The sequence below is a fragment of the Aulonocara stuartgranti genome (genome assembly GCF_965226115.1).
Source record: "Aulonocara stuartgranti genome assembly, chromosome: 5".
NCBI lineage: Eukaryota > Metazoa > Chordata > Actinopteri > Cichliformes > Cichlidae > Aulonocara > Aulonocara stuartgranti.
The window spans coordinates 8,276,437-8,299,023 of NC_138943.1; the positions used below are offsets into that span (position 1 = coordinate 8,276,437).

The 22,587-nt window shown below is 39.6% G+C and overlaps 1 protein-coding gene across 4 annotated transcripts in view; it reads right to left on the reverse strand.

Annotated features, from left to right (window-relative positions):
• Positions 1-22,587, reverse strand: part of grm4 (glutamate receptor, metabotropic 4) — a 206,904-nt gene that overhangs the window by 152,697 nt on the left and 31,620 nt on the right. For all 4 annotated transcript variants that reach the window (XR_014276816.1, XR_014276817.1, XM_082533805.1 and 1 more), the window contains exon 2: positions 15,654-16,705. Coding sequence is in view for 2 of the 4 variants with exons in the window: in XM_082533805.1 (XP_082389931.1) it covers positions 15,654-16,364 (711 nt within the window). In the remaining 2 variants the exon portion in view is untranslated. The remainder of the gene's footprint in view (positions 1-15,653; positions 16,706-22,587) is intronic.

Sequence of the window (22,587 nt, forward strand, 5' to 3'; positions counted from 1 at the left end):
TACATTCAAGATTTTTTTTTTTTTTTTTAATTTGGCTCCACAAATTGAAAAATTGTGTACAAAAGGTAAGATTTGAAAATGCAACTGCAAATGGTAACAGTGCCACTAGACGAAATGTCACTAAATGCTGATAATCACACTTATGAAGCAGTTTTTTCTCTTCAAATAGCCAAACATATTTGAGGTTTGGACACTTATTCAGAGCTCTGTTGGCTTGCTACTGAAATGAAGCAGCAAAGAAGTTAAAGAGTTAAATGTCAGTTTAGGATGAGACTATATGGGTGCCATAAGACCAACAATTTTAAATATGTTTTTTGCTGTACTAGTAAGTAGTTTTTTGTTTTTTAAAAAAAAAAAAAAAAAAAAAAGCAATTGCGTAAAGCAAGCATTCTGCCGTTTTCTATTCTAGCATTTTCTTGTCCTTTCTTTTCCTTTTTTGGGAAACCTTCATCAGTGGATTCTGTGAACTGAAAACTTGCTTTCTGCTAATGGTACATTGAATTGTGAGGGAACAGAGACAATTTTCAAGCTGTTTGTTTTCATGTTTGTGCAAAAACATATGGCTATTATAAGAGAATCTTCATATAACCAAATAGAAATATGCAAATAAACAGCCTGTGAAATACATATGTACTCGTGTTCAAACACAGCCACCCGCAGACAGACAGACAGACACACACACACACACACACACACACACAATTGTTGTTGGCATGTAAAGAACACTGGCAGATGGTAGAAGGTCTGGATCTTGATTCTAGATGGACATTTATCAACTCTTGAAGATACAGAAATTATGTTACGGCTTATTTGCATTGAGAATGAGTTGTTTGTATTTGGCGACATGAGATCAGAGTCATGGCAAAATATAATTATAGTGTAAAACAATATGATTATACAAGATAACACAACATCTAGTTCCCCGAAACCCTACAGAGCTGGCAAACACCTGCCGTAAATAATTTGTGTTTAATGCAGGAAAAACAAGCTGCAAAGGGAAATACAACATACCATAACAAATGGTAATAAGGAGTATAATCAATAATTGCTGCTGATTTAAAAGTTATTTAAATCACTTCTCTGAGAAATCTAATCTATATTAATATAAAATGTATGTCTCATGGCCTTGTGCATCTTTAAAACTTCTTTTTTTTTTTTTTAAGATGATGAATGAGTCACCATGAATCAATGCAATGCTTACTCACAGAGAAGCAAAACAACACAAGCAAGAAATCAGGCAGTAAAAAAGATTGCACTCAAAAAAAACCCAGAACGCTAAGACCTGAATCTGAAAATAATTTGTGCAACATTTTTGCATGGAGACTGCATGTCATAAAACCACATCATCATTTGTTGCATGGTATTTTTTAGATTATATTAACATCATATATTTAAAAATTTTCTTTATTTTGGCTTGCCGGTCATGTTCAGGGTAAACCAGCTTGTTTAATTTATCAAGGAAATGATCAAAAAACAAAAATCACACTAGCAAATATCAGAAGTAATATCAGAAGAAGAAAAGAAGCAGAGAAGCTCCAAATGCAGCTCAGTTAGAGAGTCTCTACCGTGTTGTGCCATAATCTACTGCCAGGCTAGTTCGTCTTTGTCTCTGCTTAGAAAATCACTGTGCATGTGTTGCTTTTATTGTATAGTGTGTGCATAAAGCCTGTCCAGTACAGAGACAAGTAAGATGAGGATAAAATGTCTCAAGCTGACAATTACTGTACTCCATACTGTAAAAACCACATTACACATTACAAATACACATTAAAACAGGGGAAAATATCTATCAGATCTGCATTGGAGAAAAATACAGGGGCCCACAGGGCAACCTACCCTACACCATTTTTTTTTTGTTAAAACTTCAGTATAATTTATAATATAGTACTATATGGATAAAAGTATTGGCAATCACCTCTAGGGTTCCGTTCTGCCATGATGGGCCATCTGTGTCTTATTGCCAGAGAGATTGATCTCTCCTCTTCAAATTCTTAATGTTTGAATTCAGATGTTTTAAGTCCAGTTGCCTCCTAGAAGAATAACTGCGCCCTTGGAACTTGAGTTTCTATGGCCAAGCAGCTCCTGTAGTGTAACACGTAGGTGGCCTTGCATTACTTCCCATATAATGTGAATAAACACAGCTTCATTTTGCCTGTGTTCCATTTTTATTCAGAATATTTGCCTCTTTCTTTTGAGTCTCGCGTCACACAAAGTGATCTTTTCCCATTTTAATCTTTTCTCTGATTCTACATCCTTTGAACTCGGTAATTAAACTATACCACAGCAGATTTAAAAGAGGACAAGATTTTTTTTTAAATGCTTTATTCAGCATTTTCAGCTAGTTATTTGAGGTTGTATTTCTTCCATTTAAGGGAACACAAACAAAAACATCTACATAAGACCTGGATGTGAAGAAAGAACAAGTGTTTTCTTATGGTATCAAACTACCCTCTAGCTTCATACAGCTTACAAGACCTGCAGAAAATGATTCTTTGTCGGATCTGTGAAATCTGGGCCATTCCGTGAAAGACTAAAATTTTGGGGGGTCTGATTTAGGATTGGACCAAATCAGGACAAAAAATATATATATATATATCCACAAAATGCCCCTCTCATGTTGAGCCAGACAGAGCCTTGCACTGTAGGTGCAGGCAGAGGCTGCATGAGCAGAATGAAATTACATGGATGATGCAGAAGCTTCTCTGGCAGTCAAAGCACAATGTGTTTCCAAGTCGAATAACATCTGGCTGACCAAAATCAAAAATTGAGACAGAACAATACAGTTACTATATGTATATTACATATAAAAGAATGGAGAAGAAAGTGATGGCCTCATAGGTCAGCATTTTGTTAATGGAGTAGTTGGATGACAGAGAGAAAAAAGAAGGATAGGGATGGAAAAAGCATAGGAAAATAGAGAAAATGGAAAAATACCACCTGTGAGAACGTAGCAGGATTATTATCTGCAGTTTCTGCAATGACTTACAGTACTTGGGCCAAAATGGCTCACATTTTGAAATAATAACGTAACAAAGCCCTATACCATCTTTACATCTGTGCTGTGCCATCCCCTTGAATATCTTTAAATTGATGTGTCCAGGTTTCTGTCTAATTAAAAATGTAATCTATTTTCCTTGGAACTATGCCCCCCCCCCCCCCCCACACACACACACACACACGGTAAAAAGTATTTTTTGTTGTCAATAACATCCAACAAAACATAAAATGAAACCTGCCTCTGCAAATGCTAAAACTCTGATTTTTTTGTCTGACTTAAGTCTAAACATGTCACCTTCTTGCATGAACTGAAGTACATGCACAGCAATGAAGCAGTTGGTGCAAACAATCATGTTGTCACTGGCTCACTGAATGAGTGGGCTTGGTCAAAGTGAGATGCTTCAATGAGCTGATACTAGTAAATCTTGATTTAGCTGTCATCCCCCAAATGAGCTGCTAAATCAATTTTGGCACAGGGCCGTCATTGTGCTGTGTCACTGGAAGGTTTATAGGGGAATAAAAACCATCAGAACAAGGTGAGACGAAGCATGAAATTTCATGACCCATTTTTTTCCCCATGTTTTAAGAGTTCGCTGCAAGGGCTACAACAGGGTCAAAATTCAAAGAAATGTATCAGATACCGAATGATTGATGACCGTATCCAGTGTCATTAAAAGTGTGAGCAATCGCACTGATAAAATGAAATAAATAGGATAACCAATTTCATCCAGACAGTGATAAAACATGATGTACAGAAAATGAATAACGTGTATTATAAAATGAAACTATTCGTGTTTTAATTCAAGGCCTGTCAGTTTTTTATAAGTGCAGAAATACATGGACTGAAATATATTACAGTGCTGAAGGTTTTGGACTTTTTCCTACCGCTAATGTAATTCTGTCTGGGTACAAAATCTAAATTAACACCAAAAGTATGCATTTAAATTTGGAGATTTGATTAAATTTTCTATAGAAGCTCTACTCGGGTTATTGCTTCATTCCAAATGAATACAAGCCCAACGGCGGAAAGATAAAAAGCTGCTCAAATAATGTGTTTTGAAAAGCTGGCAAAGACTGGGAGGATTTTACAGGAAATCATTTTAAACTTAATGTCCAACAAAGTGTCTGTGTTACCCACCACCCCGCCCTTTCTTTCAGTGTTTAATAATGGTGTGTATTTAAAAAAATAAAAATAAAAAGTTACAAATCCCAGATAAAACACTACTGATGAACTGCTTAATTTGAAATCCAGGCTTTTGTTTTGTGACTCGGACTGGGCAGTGGATCAAACCTTATGCTTAATTAAAATTTTGAAGATAAAATGATTATTGCACCGTATTAATTTAAGCAATGCTATATTTCTATTTTCTTTCTTGCAGAGGTCACCCAACCTATGTAAATGCTCAAACCTTACAGTTTAGTTCAGCTTGAGCCAAGATGAGGAAAAGAGGGCACCCACAGAACTCTGTATTGGTGCCAAGCCTGTAGTCAAAACTGTGAAGAAGTGGACTAACGCAGCAAAGCAGGAACTGCAGGACTGTTTTGACTCCACTGATTGGACTGTTTTTGAAGCTGCATCTGAGAACCTAGATGAGCTCACGGACACTGTGACATCATACATCAGTTTCTGTGAAGACGTGTGTGTGCCAACAAAGACCTTTTGCACATACAACAACAATAAACCATGGTTCACTCCTAAACTCCAACATCTTCGTAAGGCCAAGGAGGACGCCTTCAGAAGTGGTGACAGGGTCCTGTACAAGCAAGCCAGGAACACACTGACCAAGGAGATCAAAGCAGCTAAAAGGATCTACTCCCAGAAGCTGGAAGAACGGCTCTCAGCCAACGACCCTGCGTCAGTGTGGAGGGGCCTGCAGGAAATCACCAGCTACAGACGCCCCCCACCCACTATTGAAGCAAACAAAGACCTGGCCAACGAGTTAAACACTTTCTATTGCAGGTTTGAGACGGACAGACTCCCACGCACCACCCTCCCCTCCCCAGAGACATTGCTTCAGACATTGACCCTCAACACACCTTCCACCTCTCCCCCCTTCACCCTGCCCCTCCCCAATCAAGACTCAACGACCACCCCCACCCTCCCCAATCCAGACTCAACGACCTCCACCACACCTCTCACCTCCCTTTCCTCCTCCCTGAAACTAAGAATACACACTCAGGATGTGAGCCGACTATTCCAGAAACAGAAGCCCAGGAAAGCCCCCGGACCAGATGGCGTCTCACCCTCCTGCCTCAAAACCTGTGCTGAACAGCTGGCTCCCATCTTTACTCGCATCTTCAACAGATCCCTGGAGCTGTGTGAAGTTCCCTCCTGCTTCAAACGCTCCACCATCATCCCTGTTCCCAAGAAACCCACCATCACAGGACTGAATGACTACAGACCTGTCGCCTTGACGTCTGTGGTCATGAAATCCTTCGAACGACTGGTGTTAGCCCATCTGAAAGACATTGCAGGCCACCAGCTGGACCCTCTGCAGTTTGCCTACCGGGCAAACAGGTCGGTGGATGATGCAGTGAACATGGGGCTGCATTACATCCTGCAACACCTTGACCGCCCGGGAACTTATGCCAGGGTCCTGTTTGTGGACTTTAGTTCGGCTTTTAACACCATTGTGCCTGAACTTCTTTCCTCCAAACTCTCCCAGCTCAGCGTGTCACCAGCTACCTGTCAGTGGATCACCAGCTTCCTGACAGACAGAAAGCAACAAGTGAGGCTGGGGGAGATCACCTCTGAAACCCGGTCCCTCAGTATTGGTGCCCGTCAAGGATGTGTCCTCTCACCACTACTGTTCTCCCTCTACACTAACGACTGCACCTCCAATAACTCGGCTGTCAAACTCCTAAAGTTTGCAGATGACACCACTGTCATTGGCCTCATTCAAGATGGTGATGCCGGCAGGAAGTTGAGCGGCTGGTACTCTGGTGCAGTCAGCACAATCTGGAGCTGAACACTCTTAAGACTGTAGAGATGACAGTGGACTTCAGGAGACATCCCTCAACTCTGCTCCCCCTCACCATATCAGACAGCCCTGTGTCAACTGTGAAGACCTTCAAGTTCCTGGGTACAACCATCTCCCAGGACCTGAAGTGGGAGACCAACATCAACTCCATCCTCAAAAAGACCCAGCAGAGGATGTACTTCCTGAGACAACTGGGGAAGTACAGTCTCCCACAGGAGCTGCTGATCCAGTTCTACACTGTGGTCATTGAGTCTGTCCTGTGCTCCTCCATCACAGTCTGGTATGGAGCAGCCACTAAACAGGACAGGAGCAGACTGCAGCGGACTGTACGGGCAGCAGAAAGGATCATCAGCGCCCCCCTGCCCTCCATCCAGGATCTGTACCTCTCAAGAACCAGGAAACGGGCAGGGAAAATCATCACAGACCCCTCACACCCTGCACACAGACTTTTTGATCTGCTGCCCTCTGGCAGACGGTACAGAAGCCTGCAGACCAGGACCACCCGAAACAGGAACAGTTTCTTTCCCCTCGCCATCTCCCTTCTTAACAGTTGACCTGTCACACTGCTCCCACTGCCAGACTGCAACTGCACCTTATGTACATTTTGTAGTATTCATTCCACCTCATTCATTTCTGTGTTTTATGTATATAAGTTTAGATTCGTTATTTATGGTTGGTTTACATAGCTTTGTGTATGTATGTGTAATGTGTATATATAGACACTTGTGTGTGTGAGATTTACATTGCTGTGCTTGAGAGCCACCATCTACCGGAACCAAATTCCCTGTATGTGTCTGCACATATACTTGGCCAATAAACACGATTCTGATTCTGATTCTGATCAGTCTTTTATTCATAGACCTATGTGGATCAGTAGTTGCCATTTAAAGACAGGCTTCACACTTGAAAATACCCTCTAATCTGGGCCATATTCCAACCCAGATGAACATACATCTTCCACCACTTCTGTTTCATTGGTTTTCAATTGAATTATATTTAACGGTCAAAGACAATGTAGGTTTGAAAATACAGTTCAAAAATAAAAGTTTCTCCCAACATCGAGACGCAGCTTCACTGTCCATGAGTACCACCTCAGTGTCATTTTAGGAACAAGGTGAATCTAGAATTTGAATACAATAACTGCTTTTTGATACTTTTTTACTGATTCTTAGAGCAAAAATCATACACAGCATAAAAGACGAGCATAACTTCCGGTTCTGACAAGTAAAGCCAGTGCGTAAGTTTCTTAAACTTGCTAGGGGGGCGATAGCTATGGTTGCTAAAATGGCCCACTTGACCTCTGCAAACACGGTTTATGTCCTCAGTGCGCAGCTCTGTGTGCGTTTGGATCCCTCATCATCGTCACATCTGGTTTAGAATGTAACGATAGCATCAAGATGATGAGTGCAAAAAATCTTGAAGCCTAGAACAGCAAACCAGTGAGTGATGTCACGGATTTTGTATTTAGCAGTCATACTACAACAATCAAAACAAATTTTCTAAAAAAGTAAAATAATTCAAGGCATTTTTTTATTGCAACAATAATCTAATATTGTAGGTATTAATATATTATTTCTGGTTTAAAATCTTTTTTTTTCCTTGTACAAGTTTAAACAAAATAATGTAGGTCCCAATCAAATTTTTCATTTCATTTGCACATGCTTTCTTTCTAACTAAAGAGGGGGAAAAAAAGAAACAAATGACCATACCAGCATAACATTAACAGATTTTGCCAAACTGGTCCGAAGCCAAAATGAGCTCAGGAGCAAAGGATCAACTGGGGGGAAATAAGCATTAACTTGCTAAAAGAGGCTACAACAAAGCAGATGGTGAACACCACTGGGAGAAAGGGATGTGGTGGAGCTTTGACCACATAACAGCTGCAGAATGTATCAGCTCGCTCATTCAGGGAACCACGATAGAGACAGTCAGCTAATGATAGCTGCCACCCTCTTCGTGGTTTCTTTTGTGACTAGGTTTCAACATGGACATACTCTGAATGAGACTGACACCGATAGCTTTTACCTTACAAGCCACCACATAATTGTAGCTTCACTATAAGTGATATTCTTTTCTCCCAAGTGCACAAGTACACTCAGAAATGAGTCATGGTAGCCAAAGAAGCCAGTAAAAAGCAAACATTAGCAGCATCAGACTGAAATTTGATTTTTAAAGTATGGTTTTTATTCTCCTTCAAAAACACCACCCACTCTGTATTTTTATAAAACAAAAATAAGCTAGAATCACTACTTAAATTTGAGATATATTGGTTTACTTTTTAGGATCACAGGCTCTATAGAGTAACTGACAGCATTTTTTAATCTGATCTGCCCAACAATGCACTTTTCAGCATAGATCTTATTCACATGCTTATGATTAATGGGTATATGATATGTATATGATTAGCAATCATCCACCATAAATCATGGGAAATATTAATAATATTTGGTGTTCTTTCCTTCCAATCTCCCAAACTAATAAAAATAATTTGCTTTACTTTTGAGTTTTTAAAGCATTTAATCTGCGAAGGTGCAGCCTAACAAGATTCACTAAAAGGTCAGAAGTACTTACTGTCCTAATGCCTTATTTTGTGCTTCTTGGTTTTTTTTCGTGAGACCTTTACAGTTTAGAAAATGCTCCCACAATGTGGAGTTGCATAAACACAGGTCAGTTTTTATGTTTCCAATACAAAACTTTAAAAAGAAAATAACATTAGGGCGTGAACTAAATTTCAGAGATAATGCAACATTGAGTGGGATGCTGAAGTGAAGGCTTGTGTTTTCTTGCATGAAAAATCTTCTACTTTTCTTCCTCGAAATGGATATTTTTTTACTCTTCTCTGAACCCTTTTACTGCTGAAACTAACCATTAAGTGAATGCGAGATGCTTTGTCCAGCCAGCACTAAACTGTAATGTTAGAGCAACAAAAAGCCGGCAAAATGCTTTCCAGTGAGCATTGAAGGCTTGAAGGTTCTGAGCATCTTATTCCTGGGTCAATGTGTCTCTGTTTTGCTACTCATGTGTACCACAGAACAGATCAAATGAAATCAAATGAAATTTAGAAAACTACTTTGTTTTCACTGAACGAGAGCCAAGCTTCTGCTGTGGTTGAATTTAAAATAATATCCCTGTCAGTACCTCCCGCTGATTGGGAAGGACAGACCTGGTAGTGTAATCTGTGACATGAGTCAACACATTATGAACACATCTGCTGCGTAAATGAATAATGCAATCATCTGACATGGTTTTTCTGTGATCACAAATGATCTTTTTCCCCAAATGCTTGTCAAAGCAGCTCCCTCTTCTGTGAAATGCACTAAAATCTTCTTGAGCTGCAGCTCCTGGTCCCCATGTACCGTTACATAAGGTTCAAGTAAAATATTCATCAGCTTCTCTGGATCACATCTGTATGCAGCTGAGTGCTGAGGAAACACTTTTCAGAAAACCTGCTAACTACACCAGGGTGGCTGCTGCTGCCTTTAAAGTGGTTTGTGTGCAAATGCGCATGATTACTTTTGTACGAGACTGTTTCTTTGTGTGAAGCATTTATATAGCTGGTATATTTGAGTGCTGCAATTTTGCACATGGTTTATGTATGTAGATATGCACACAGATGCATAAGCATGTGTACAAGTTGGTTTTACCTCACCAGTATCCTGAGTTGTTAGTTGTGTACATACTTTGCCTTCTTTTAAATCAAGCATTTATGCCTAGCAACAAAGCTAGTAGACACAGTCCTCCCTGAACTCCTTCTACTTATTATTATTATAATAAGTAGACATTTTTCTTCTTTGGGGGAAGTGCGTGGGGGGGGGGTCTTGGTGGCAAGGAGGAAGTTAAAACTTTCTGAGCCCATCAACGGCTCCATCAGGGCCAGAAGAACGGGCTGGCATTTGGCTGACCTATGGATCCCTGGGAAGCTATAACTCAAAGCCTTGGCCTAAATGACCACACACTGCTCCGCATTAAAAGTTTGCTGTTAAATTTGTGTAACTGTAACAGTTTAGTTCAGTCTTTTTTTTTTTGGAGTGTTGCAACAGTCTTTGATTGATTTATCACTGTGATTTGATTGATTTTCAGAAGAGCGATTAAAAAGTGATAGTATTGAAGATGGACTGGCTTGCTATCAGTCTAGTGCTGCTTTCTCACCCTCCATTTGTCTGCATATAAAAAAGCAGAAGAGGGGAATGCATTGCTTATATGCATTGAGGATAAAGAGACAGGAGATCAGAGACATTCAGATTAAATATGCAAGGACAACGCTTACATGCATTAATGAAGAAGCAATGAGCACTGTGCTAATGACGAAGGATTTGAGGCTCCCATGCGAGAAAGGGATCAGGAACGCACTGCAGGAGATGCTCATTACTGTGGCCCACACCGACTCTTACCTGTGTGAGTGCACATATAGGCATACTTTATGAAATAGAGACAGAGAGAAATGCAAAGTTCATGCACAGGGTTCTGTGTGCTAGAGTATATTTTCTACTGGTGTGTACTGAACATATCCGTACGGAGATGCACAAACCTATACACAGACTTTAACAAAAACATTTACACACATTAAAACATATAAAAGAATGCACGAGACCTTGGCGTGTGTGAGGAAGTGCGTGTGTGCCATCACACTGGGTTCACACTGATTAATGCTGGGGGCCTCGAGGAGGAGGATACATCCCATGTGGTTTGTAACACTCTGGAATCAGGGAGCTTATCAAATAACACATAGACTGCAGGCTGTTGCTGTGGAGTATTAGATTAACTAATACATAAATAAGCATAAAAAACAAAATAAAAGCCTCATATCCATCTCAGCTAAATCTAGAGCCGTAGCTAAATCTAAGCATTCCAGGTCATTTGCATTGCATTTTATTTAGTGATGTGAATACTACTTTTCATTTTCCACTTTACATATTTTTGATTTTTAAAATTACTCAACCTATCTGGAAGTATGAGTGGTGCTATAGTATTAATGGCTTCTGTCCAGATACACTGCAGTGCAGCACACCTACACACCAGCTACCCCACACCAAACTCCTACAGTATATATATCAGCTTTCATGCTTTACTTCACATCTCACTTTTTTTCCCCATTTTTTTGGGCTTCACTCACATCACCTGTAAAATGAACACATTTTCACAGGCAATGAAATAAAAAAGAAACATGTCCTAATCATAGTCCAGTTATAATAAAAAAGAAAAAAAAAAAAGAAAAAAAGGAAAATCACACAGCGGAGCATCTCTCCTGCATACCGCTGGCGAATGACATCACACTGGAAGGTAGCAGATAAAGCATTGAGTCTGGTCTGGTTCAGCAGTTGTCTAGGATTTGGTACTGGTAATGAGAACACTGATTGGTTGATCAAGGGGGGAAAAAAAGAAGTATAGAAACACATTGTACATCATGCTCCTTTGGCTTTCATTTACATCATCCAACAGTGCAGCTAATGATTATTTTTCATTCATTCATTCACATCCATCAGCCAATTATTTTCTAAGTTATGTCGCAAATAGTAAAAATGCCCCCGGAGTTTCCCAGAGCCCAAGGTAACAAATTCAAATTGCCGACCCTCCGACCCTCAAAACTACACTCCAGAACCTGAGATACTGAATTCATACATCAAATAAGACAAAGAAGAGTAGCAAAATAAAACAAAGCAAAAATACATGAATTAACAAAGCTTTGAATTAGAGCTGGGCGATAGAACGATAACGATATGTATCGCGATATAACTTTTACTCGATAGAGAAATTAAGCTATCGCGATAGACCTCACCGCTCTTGTCCTCTTAAAAAAAAAAAAAAAAAAAAAAAAGATCAGCCAATCCAAATTAAGTAGCGCAGAGCCGAACCAATCACAGCCGCAGCGTCACGTCGCGTGACTTGTTACGTACAGCACAAGTGCCAAGCCGCACGTGTGTTTGTTTGGGAAGCAGCCAGCGGGTAATGGAGCCAGCGCATAATGGAGGAAATGAGTGTGCCGACTAGAAAAATCAACCGAGCGTGACCGAAGAGAAAACAGATGATGGTTCCAACGCCGGAGAGATTGTCGAACGGAAGAGCCAAAGAAGTTCCGTAGTGTGAAGGTATTTCGGCTATTTCAAGTCTGACAAAAAACAGAGTAGCGTGCACTGTAAATTGTGCCGAAAGCAAGTCTGGAAATACAATAAACTGGTGCATGCGTCACACTGCGCCACGTTATTGTTTCGGTGAAATGAATTTCTACAATACTGTTACTGTTAATTCTACTCTCTGCAGTGTTTAAATGCTTACATATACACACAGTTACTGTCTGTTCTGCTTCTATGCCCCAGCTTTGTTTACTTTTTCCCACCGAGGCTTCTAGACTTCTGATTGGCCAACATTTCTGCACGGTTAGGAATCTAGCGCCACCTGCTGCTTTGGCATGTTCATAGCAGCGTTTTCCTTCATTTCTGCCTTTGTGTGGACGGGATTATTTTTTAAAACGAAAACGGAAAATCTCCGTTTTCAAAAATACCCGTGTACGTGTGGACGTAGCCTCAGTCTCTGACTGGAAGCGCTAATTCGTCATTCGGCTTTTGTCAGACTAAAGTAACTGTTAAAACTGTTTGAAAAGCTAAGCTATACAACAAGGAGAGATTGAGAATTTCCTTTTAGTTCTCAGTTTATTTGATATTGACAAAAGTTAGTCAGTTTTGTCTGTTCTTCTGTAAAACAAACTAAGATTTATTTTCAGAATTAATACTTTGTTTCTAAGTGGAATTGACAATTTAGTAGTCTGTTTTGTTTGTTCTATTTTGAAACTTAAACGCTTTAGCGGCTGCCTTTTGTGTAGTTTGCAATATTTGCCTTTATTTATCTGAAAAAGTCTCATGTTCCTTAAGTACGTCTACCCTGTTGAACTTATTATGGGAAATAAATATTTAAATAAAAACAAGCTGCTGATTATTTCACATTTTACTTGTGAGCAACGGCACATTTAAATCTTACAAATATAGTTATTTGGCTTATATCGTGATAGATATCGTTATCGCCTGAAATGAAAAAAAAAACATATCGTGATATGAAAAAAATCTCATATCGCCCAGTTCTACTTTGAATTAAGCATTTGGCTTAAAAATTACAAATAACTAATCATTAATAAACTAATGAATGAAAAATGAACATATGGTAGGCTGATCAACTCTTTATTTCACCAACACCCTTTGATATTTTCATGACATTGCTGTGCAAAAGTTTTAGGCAGGTTTGGAAAAATGCTGTAAACAAAGAATGCTTTCAGAAATATAAATGATTGTTTATTGGCCCCAAATGTATTCTGCAGCAGCACAATGACCCCAAACATAAAGCCAAAGTCATTAAGAACTATCTTCAGCGTAAAGAAGAACAAGAAGTACTGGAAGTGATGGTATGGCCCCCACAGAGCCCTGATCTCAACATCATCGAGTGTGTCTGGGATTAGATGAAGAAAGAAGGATGTGAGGAAGCCCACATCCTCAGAAGATCTGTGGTTAGTTCTCCAAGATGTTTGGAACATGTTTTGACCAGCCGAGTTGCTTCAAAAACTGTCTGCAAGTGTACCTAGAAGAACTGATGCTGTTTTAAAGGCAAAATATGGTCACACCAAATATTGATTTGATTTAGATTTCTCTTTTGTTCATTCACTGCATTTTGTTGATTGATGAAAATAAATGATTAACACTTCCATTTTTAAAAGCATTCTTTGTTTACAGCATTTTTTCCTCACCTGCCTAAAACTTTTGCACAGTACTGTATGTAAGCGTGCAGTGTTTAATAAAGAGCTGAAACAAAAGCAACTTGGTTGCCAGTACAGAAACGTGCACGAGATAAAGGGTCTCAGTTAGCTGGTTGGCAGCATACACTGTATATAAAAGATGGAAGTAACCACTGTTACATCACATAATATTCTGGACTCCACAGTTTGAAGCATTAGTATTAGCATTTTGGTTTCCACCATGTTGATTTTCTGGAGCCTGAGGTTGCCATGTTTGGACAAGAGGATAGACTTCTAAGTTACGAACTAACGCTAGTGTGTTTGGTCAGCTGCCAGAAATTCCACAGGTGCAGCACACCTGAATTACAGTGCTGTCTGTAAAGTAATTACATCTCTAATTGCCAAGTGATGTCAACCACACAAAGACTGTCTGTCACCCACATTAGAGGAGGCACAATCTAGTAGACAGCAAATGGCTGCAGGTGCCACCACATCTGTGAAATGAAGCAGCCATGCTGCAAACTTAATGTGCACTTTAACCAGTATCCAAATGAACATGTTATTAAAAAAAAAAAGAAAAATTATATATAGTTGTTATAAAAAGGTACAATATCCATAAACATGCTTTTTACCACGTTTAAAAGTGGGAGTCTATGGGGACTGACTGGCTTTTGTGGCCACTCTAGGAAGAGGAGTTTTTGACACTTTGTATTAGCTTCACTTTTCAGCGTCGGAGGCAGCTACTAGGACTCTTATATATAACAGAAGTTTAAATAAAAAGGCTGGTTTCAAAATATACTTGGGCAGCCCTCAATATACCCACGTGTCCTGCCCGAGTAAAATCTATGTGTGGCTTGCTGTGCTTTCATCTGGTGTTGTGTACAGTGATACAGCACTGAAAAAATGTCCAGCAGTGTGCTTCGAGTTGAATCTGCAGCTCCTCATCTAACATTTTAGATACTGACGTTTTAAAAGAATTGATGACAGCAAACACCTGTTCTGTTGAAGTGTCCTTGGGCAAACACTGAATCAGCTGAAAGAATGTTTTTGAGTGTGATAGAGTTCCCCTTTGACCTTGCAGCATAAGCAAGAAAAGGACAGTAATAGACACAAATTTCCATGCAAGATCAAGGTGAAGGTAAAATCTGGAGTCAGGGTCTTGTATAAATATTAAAATATTTTTTTAGCCCCAAGTTTGTGTGAGGAAAAGTTCCTGGTTTTAATTATCACTGAATTTAAATCAGCCACTACCTCATCTCACTGAAAGTGATTTGTCTAATATTTTGCAAAAAGGTGTAATTACCCATGAAACCTTTTCAAATATGACAGTACTTTTAAAAAACTAGTTCTTTTTAGTCAAAAAAGGTTTGCTATTTTGTAGTGAGCCAAGCGTTAAATAGCAATCATACCTTTGGTAAAGTGAAAAAGAACTATTATGACTGCCATGGCTGACTGGCGTGATAATAAAATCTGTATTGAATAATTTATCAAATGTCCAAATGTCCACGAAGAGAACATATTTTTTTCTGTAGTGTAAACAAATGTAAACACTATTGTGATCAAGGGAAAGGCTATAGGCCAAAAATGAAATCAAATCCTATTAATCACTTTTGTATTGTGACAGGCAATACCTCTCACTGCTTAGCAACCAGCTCCTCCAGGGCACCAGCCGGGATGAGATTTACCCAGGCATCTCCTCACTAAAGTTATGAAATTGGTCTTTGTGTGGCAGCAGATATCGAACACTTATTGTTCTCTCACATTGTTCAGCGGCTTGTACTGTTTTCCATCCGGTGTTATTAATTATTCAAACAAATACAGTATCTACGTGCATCACTGAAGCAAAAGCATATGTATTTTTCAGGCTAATACATCATTTGGAATTTGGAATCCATTTTTTTTTTTTGTGCAATTCGCACATCCCAACAAACCAAGCTAATAAGTAATGATAATCTTACCTTAAACAGGCGTAATATATTGGCCACCATGATGGAAACAGAGCTGGAGGAGGCTCCAATAACACCTACAACCCTCTCAGGTTTGGTGATAATGGGCGCCCCCCCACCGAGACATTTGACATCTGTGCCGTCCTTCTCGATCAGAGCCTGCACGAAGGTGAGAGACTGCTCCAAGGCGTGAGTGTCCCTTGAGCAGGTGTCCAGGATTCGTGCTCCCAGTGTGATGTTGGGCAGTAGATTATTGTCATTATTGATGCGGTCGAGGGCAAAGAGCATGGCCTCCAGTCTATGTATACCCTTCTCCTTCTTCAGCTCCCCACACGGCTTTCCATCGTGCCCTCTGGCGTGTACTGGGAAGAGCCCACCTAAGGAGATATCCCCATCGATGCGAATAGAGTTCAAATGTGTGTGTCCTGGCCCTTTGGGTTTGGCCGCCTGAGCGGGCTTAAGGGAGGTGTAAAGAAGCAGCAGCAGCAACAGAGGAGGAATCAGGCCGTTTCTTTGAGAGCCGGTCCGTTCCGGTCTACACACCAGGGGCTGAAACATGACCACGGCCCAAGCACACATCCACAGTGTACAACCAAACCCAGCAATTGGAAAACAGCAAAAGCCAGGTATTACTTTATGATGGCCAGGGGTTAATTGCAGTACCTCTTGAAGCAGTTGGCACTGAAAAGGCTTGCTCTCATGCCTCTCCTTTCTCCCAAACATTCAATTAAAGTAGAATATGAGCTTGGCTCTTTCACAGGATGTAATCCTGTTCTCGTCTCCTCCCTCACTCTCTCACTCCATCTTCTGACCACAGTGGTGGGCAGCTGCTCTTGTGTTTGCTGTTATTCACAGACATGCCTATGGAGATCTTTCACTTGGGGCATTAAAAAGAACAAAGGTGAACGATAAGCTTTCTTTCTGTCTCTCCTTCCCTCTATCTGTGTCTCTTTCCTCTCCACCTCAATCAGAAGTTTTTAATCTCCCCTGTTCCCCTGGGCAGGGATTTGGTATATGTCAGAGCCCTCAGGCCTGCTTAGGTCCACAGTCTTCAGAGTGAATTCCTGAAAGATGAAAAAGAGTAGAGAAGTGAGACATAGCACAGAGAAAACAGGGGCAAAAAAGCACAGGGATTTGTATTGGTCTAAGATTTTTTAATACTTTTTTCCTCAACCTTTTTACTGCAGTATTATTATGCGGAAATGAAGAGACAGTTCTGGTCCAGAACTAATTTCTTTCTCTCACACAGCCTGCCTCTGTTTACCATTCTGCTTTCAGTGGGTTGCCATGGACTCTCAAGGTTGAGAATGATCCCACATGCTTCATTTTCACCTATCAACCATGTCAGCAACACATTCAGCCACAATCACAATGCTGTGACATTCTCAGACTATCATATTTCCCATTTCTCTGTCAATTTTCCATCAAATTGACAAATTGAAAAAGTACTGACATTTTTATGGTTCCACTAACATAAGACTGCGCTGACAGCATTGGTGGTAGTAATGAGGCTGCTGGTCTGTGGCAGTACTTTGCTCAGAAATTAGTATTTATCAGTCTATCAGCATTTCCACCATGATATATACACGTCTTCAAATCTTTTCATTAAAAATACAAGAGTTTAAAGAAACGTCCAAGGGGCTGAATAAGCTTCTCATATAGAAGATTTCCCTTTGTGCCTAAAGAACCACTTCAGCATTACCTGGATATATTTCTGCTTACAACAGGCAAAACCAACTCCATATAGATTCAGTATAATATAACAAAATACATATGTGGGCCTCAGAGTCACTTAAGTATTTTAAGCAACAGGTTTATGGGCTGAGTTTGAAACTAACTATGAAGAGCCACTTTTATGTCCAACATCTGTCTTAAAGGAAACAATGCATGTTGAATATGGAGCTGTCAGGGAGAAGGAAAACACAAGGACCACGGAGACAATTGATGGAGAAAGTAAAAAAGAATATACGGAAGGCTGCTATGACAGAGGAGGATGTAGGGATAGGGTGAGATGGAGGCATATCATCTGCTGTGGTGAGCAGCCAAAAGAGGAAGATGGTCTACCTTAAAGGGGAACAATGACATATTTCTTTTTATCCTTGGAGTGTATGAAAGCGAAGAAGCCATTTCTAGTTCCCTTCCCCCTCCCTTTAAACTACCTTTCTTCTGATTGGCTGCCCCTCACAAAATAAGATTTTTTTTTTGACCAGCATGTGGGCGGCACGTCTGTGTGCACAGCTAGAGTTGTTTGCCTGAGAGAATCGTATCAGGTATATATCTGCTCACACTGACATCATATAGATAGCTATAGATTAAAAAGAAGAGGGGAAAAATTGCTAAGCAGAACATTTAGAGCAGTCAACCAAAAACATGTAGAAACAGCACTCTGAGTCATTAAAACCTCATTTTCTTGTTATATCAAACTGCATTTGTTTTTTTGTTTTGCTGCTATGAGTGCTGTTAGATGATGTTACGAGATTCTTTGCAAATTCAGGTGTCGTAAACAAGCTCATTGGTTACATTTGAATTTAAATTTGAAGACGGATTTTTAATTTCTAAGTTGATTCCTGTGACGCACATCTGGTCATCACTACCCTGCACTATTATTTCTGCCCTCCTCCTTTTTCTGCCTGAGATAAAAAGTACACACATGCCTGACACACAAAATATGCCACTATTAACCATCTTGTATCTACACGTCTACACCCTTCTCATTCCTGAAGTTGTAATAACTTCTAAAGGAACAATCTCCCTGCACACAGTCACAAAATACAGCTGTAGACATTGGTTTTCCAGCAGAGTGGGTTGAGGCCTTGCATCGGCAACGGCGGAGATTCATTGAGAGCATATTGGAAGTGACAAGGTACTTTGAATACACCCAACTATCTCCTACTGAGTGAGAAGTAATTTTTCAGAGTTGATTCACTGCAGGTCCACTTAAACTGCTGCAGGGCAGATGACAACTGGAAAGCCAGCCAACTCACCTTAGCCCCCATAATCAAACGCAAACCATGCAGCAGCACATCTGACATTAAAGCAAACACTAAGATTGAGGCGGGGAGTGCTGCTGCCAGCATAGCATGGTACAGATAGTCTAAAAAAATAAATAAATAAATAAAATACAGGTGTAAACATTGAACAGTTCAAATAAGAAACAGTTCTGCAAGGCTGCAGATTTGAAGATAGATGTCATCAAACTTCTGCTTGAACAGAAGAAAAGCTGGTTGGGTGACAGCTCCTATGTCTTATTCAGACTGAAGAAAGCCAGTTAATCTGTAGAAGTAGCTCATGTGCAACTGAAGGAAGAAGATCTTATATCTCACAAGATTACATGAAGTATTATCTTGTTAATCAGCTTGTGTTGTCTTGTTACAGATTAATATCTTATGGTGTTTCATCTTCAGCCACAGTGCAGACAATTCTTTCTGATATTTGAGAGATCTCAGGGCATTCAGGATGGGCTGTCTTAGAATTAATCATCTCAGACGCAATCACCATTCAGCCAAAACTATGAATTCTGTTTTAATGAAGCATTGAGGTTACAACAAACCACTTGTCAGACTTCAATTCAGCACGATAAGTAGTGACGTAGAATCTCACAGAAAGCACAATCAGTGTTTTTACTGTGTGGCTTATAAAAACATCTGGAATATACTCCATGTAATGCACAAAATCTATGTTCTGCCTTTATTTTATGGAATTCCGCTGTTTTCATTTTCAGAAAAACAAACGTACTGAATGAAAGTACAAAATGTTTACACATTCACAGATGAGCCCTTAATAGCATACCTCAAAAACCATACGAAGCACAGACTTATGCAAAACAACCAAAATGTTTACCAGCTAGAAAATGTCAAAGACAGCTGCAGGAATTACTGGAGATTCATATCAGAGAACAACCTTTCCTCAGGTGCAAAAGCATATTTCAGAGCAGACTATGTATTCATTTCAAAAGGCCATCAACCTTCAGGCAAATCAGTGTGTAATGTTAAACGGCCTTGCAAGCGACAGTGGAAGCAGTAACTCCTTAATACTGATAAACCCAAAAATGTTAGCAATAATATATTTTCAAGAATTTCAACTTCTTGCATTAACCCTACACAAACAAGATGGTCAGTTATATATACAGGGTTCAATTTAAAGAGAGTTCTAATGGAAATATTCTAAAAAAAAAAACAACAACAACAAAAAACTAATAATCTGACTTTAAGTGGGAACTGGAAGGAATGAGATGGTGCTGATTTCACACTGTAATCTAAATTAGCCTCTATACCATAACATTTGTCCTGCAATGTCTGTTATCACAACTAGACCTGGTTGTGGAAAACCATGTTATTTTTTCTGAGATATGATTATTAACAAACACAGGAGAGTTTTCGTCATTGAAGCTTTTTAAGAAACAGGAAATAGGCTGACAGATGAATGGCACATTTGTCTAGTTTGTCCTATCAGTCCCATACTCCCACTTTCTCCCGTTAGGCTCTTGAAATGGTCAGAATGATTTTCTCTGACAGCTTCCTACCACTTCTCACACTGTTTTTTGAGCACCTCATCATCTTGGCTGTCAGATTTGCTCCCTGTTTGCTTCTGCAGTAAAACGTATCAGATGAAGTCATGAAAATTTATCTTTGCAAGGGATGAAGAGTCATGTCAGAAATGGGTGTGGCTTAAAAGCAAAAACCTGTTGAAGTTAAAACTTGGCGTTGAAATGCTGACCACAAACAGCGTTTACCAAAATTTTCACTGTCAATGCTGATAATTTAATTTAATGTACTCTCAATGGGAACAAAATGGCATGAATTAACACACTAAAAGATGTTTTGTTATGACTGTGCCAAAAAGGTGTACTTTGATTTTAAAAAGCCAGGTTTCTACTAGAGATGGACCGATCCGATATTACCTATCGGTCCGATACTGACCTAAATTACTGGATCGAATATCGGAGAGAAATAAAAAATGCAATCCGATCCGAGGTATCGCAAAATCACCTCACAAAAAGCGCTTTTTGGCGTAACCCAGCTCAGCGCATCGGAGCAGTATCACGTGATAGAGCGGCTGTTGTCTGCCAGACCTGTCTGTGGTCTGGTGGAGCATTTGGAGCCTCACTATGCTTCCAAACCGCCACATTTCATCTCGGAGAAAACTATCCCAGAGAAGTAAAGCAAGTTCGTAAGTTCATCTCTGAATGTTTGCATAGTATTTCCACATCAAGCTTAACAACTGATATATGGAGCCACAGCTGGACTGGGCATTGGAGTTCCATATTGAGGTGAAAAGGAAGCGATTTGCCCTGTACTTCAGCTAGAATGAAAAACAGACACAAAGCTGGAGTTATTCTGTCCTTGCTGCAAAGCTGACTCTTCTCTCATTCTCTCCCCCTCCCTCCCCTGTTGCTACTTTAATCATGAAACTGATCAATGATCAGCTGGTCGGCTTTTTTCTCGCAAGTCCCGTCTTTCTTGTTTGTTTATCGCTCACTTTGCGCTAGAAAGAGGAAACCAGCGGATAAACAACAGCAGCACGTTTAAGCTTGATAAGCTGTTGTTAGAACTGATTTAATATAAATTTTCTAGTATCAGCTGCTGTTTGCTGGAGCCACGGCAGTAAAAACTACTGGTCATGATATCGGTTTGGTTATCTGGTGAGAGGGAAACATGAAGATGAAACCAGGAGCTGTCCTTACTGAATCATCAGAGCTGAACAGGTGATGGAGAAACAGGGTTACCTTTTAGGTGACATGAACGGAAGTTATGAACTATTTCTGAGAGACAAATAACACCAAGATCCTTTTTTTACGTAGCGCACAGCTGGTAACTGTGCAGCGGCGGGTCTAGCAAAGTTTTGCCAGGGGGCCAGGTAGGGCATTAACTGGGAAAGGGGGGCACAAAAATATTTCTTTGTTATTTCATTTAAAATGACTAATAAATAATTATCTGAATCTTACAACCAAAGTTTTCATCTGATTAAATGTATAGAAATCCATTACTGTATATAGTAACTATTAAGTCTAATATATACTCTAGTAAGCTATAGTACTATTTCCATCTTTGCAGTCTGCAATTCTGTTGAAGAAAGATGTTGAATCTGTTTAATTATTGTAGAAAAATAATTGATTTCTGTGCTGCTTTTTTTTTTTAAATGCACGTGTATTAAATTAAAGTTGATTATGTTGATTAAACATCACAAGGCGGAGGGTGGGGGGTGGTTCCCTTTTTTTTTTTTTTTTTTTTTTGCTGGGAGTTGGCAACCCTATTAGGTTGTTTAATATTTCTGCTAAGTACTCTTTAAAATATCAGAATAGGGAGGATGGTGTAGGTTTATAGAGATTTATTTAAAAAAAAAAAAAAGTTGTATTGATTACAAAATACACTATATCGGATTCATATCGGTATCGGCAGATATCCAAATATATGATATCGGACATAAAAAAAATTTTAAAAATTTTTTTAAAAATCGTGCCATCTCTAGTTTCTACTCAGAAACACAGTCACTGGCCATTTAAATTGCAGCTGCACATCAGCCGTCCTCTCTCATGAAGCAGAGGGTAAAGACAGAAAGAGACTCAGGTTATATACTTAAAAACTGAACTTCATTTTCAAAAACCAAGAAGACTCATGATATTCTACCAGTGCCTGTCTGCTGTATTCTTGCTGATATCCTAGAGTAGATGGGGATGACAGAAATATATACACAGATTTGACGAGGTCAGGAAACATTAAGACCAATAATGTCACAGTGGCACGCTCTCCTTTGAAAAAAATAAAAATAAAAACAACCTGATGTTGAATATCTTGTTTTCACATTCAACCCCATCTTTTAGAACCTGATTTCCAGAAAGCTGTTTTGTATTCAAACCAGTCTTGGAAATAATAAAGCCACTGGAAGAGATCTGCAACACACCAGACTTTGGTTACTGAGCGAAACAATGCTGAAAACAGCCTGCGTT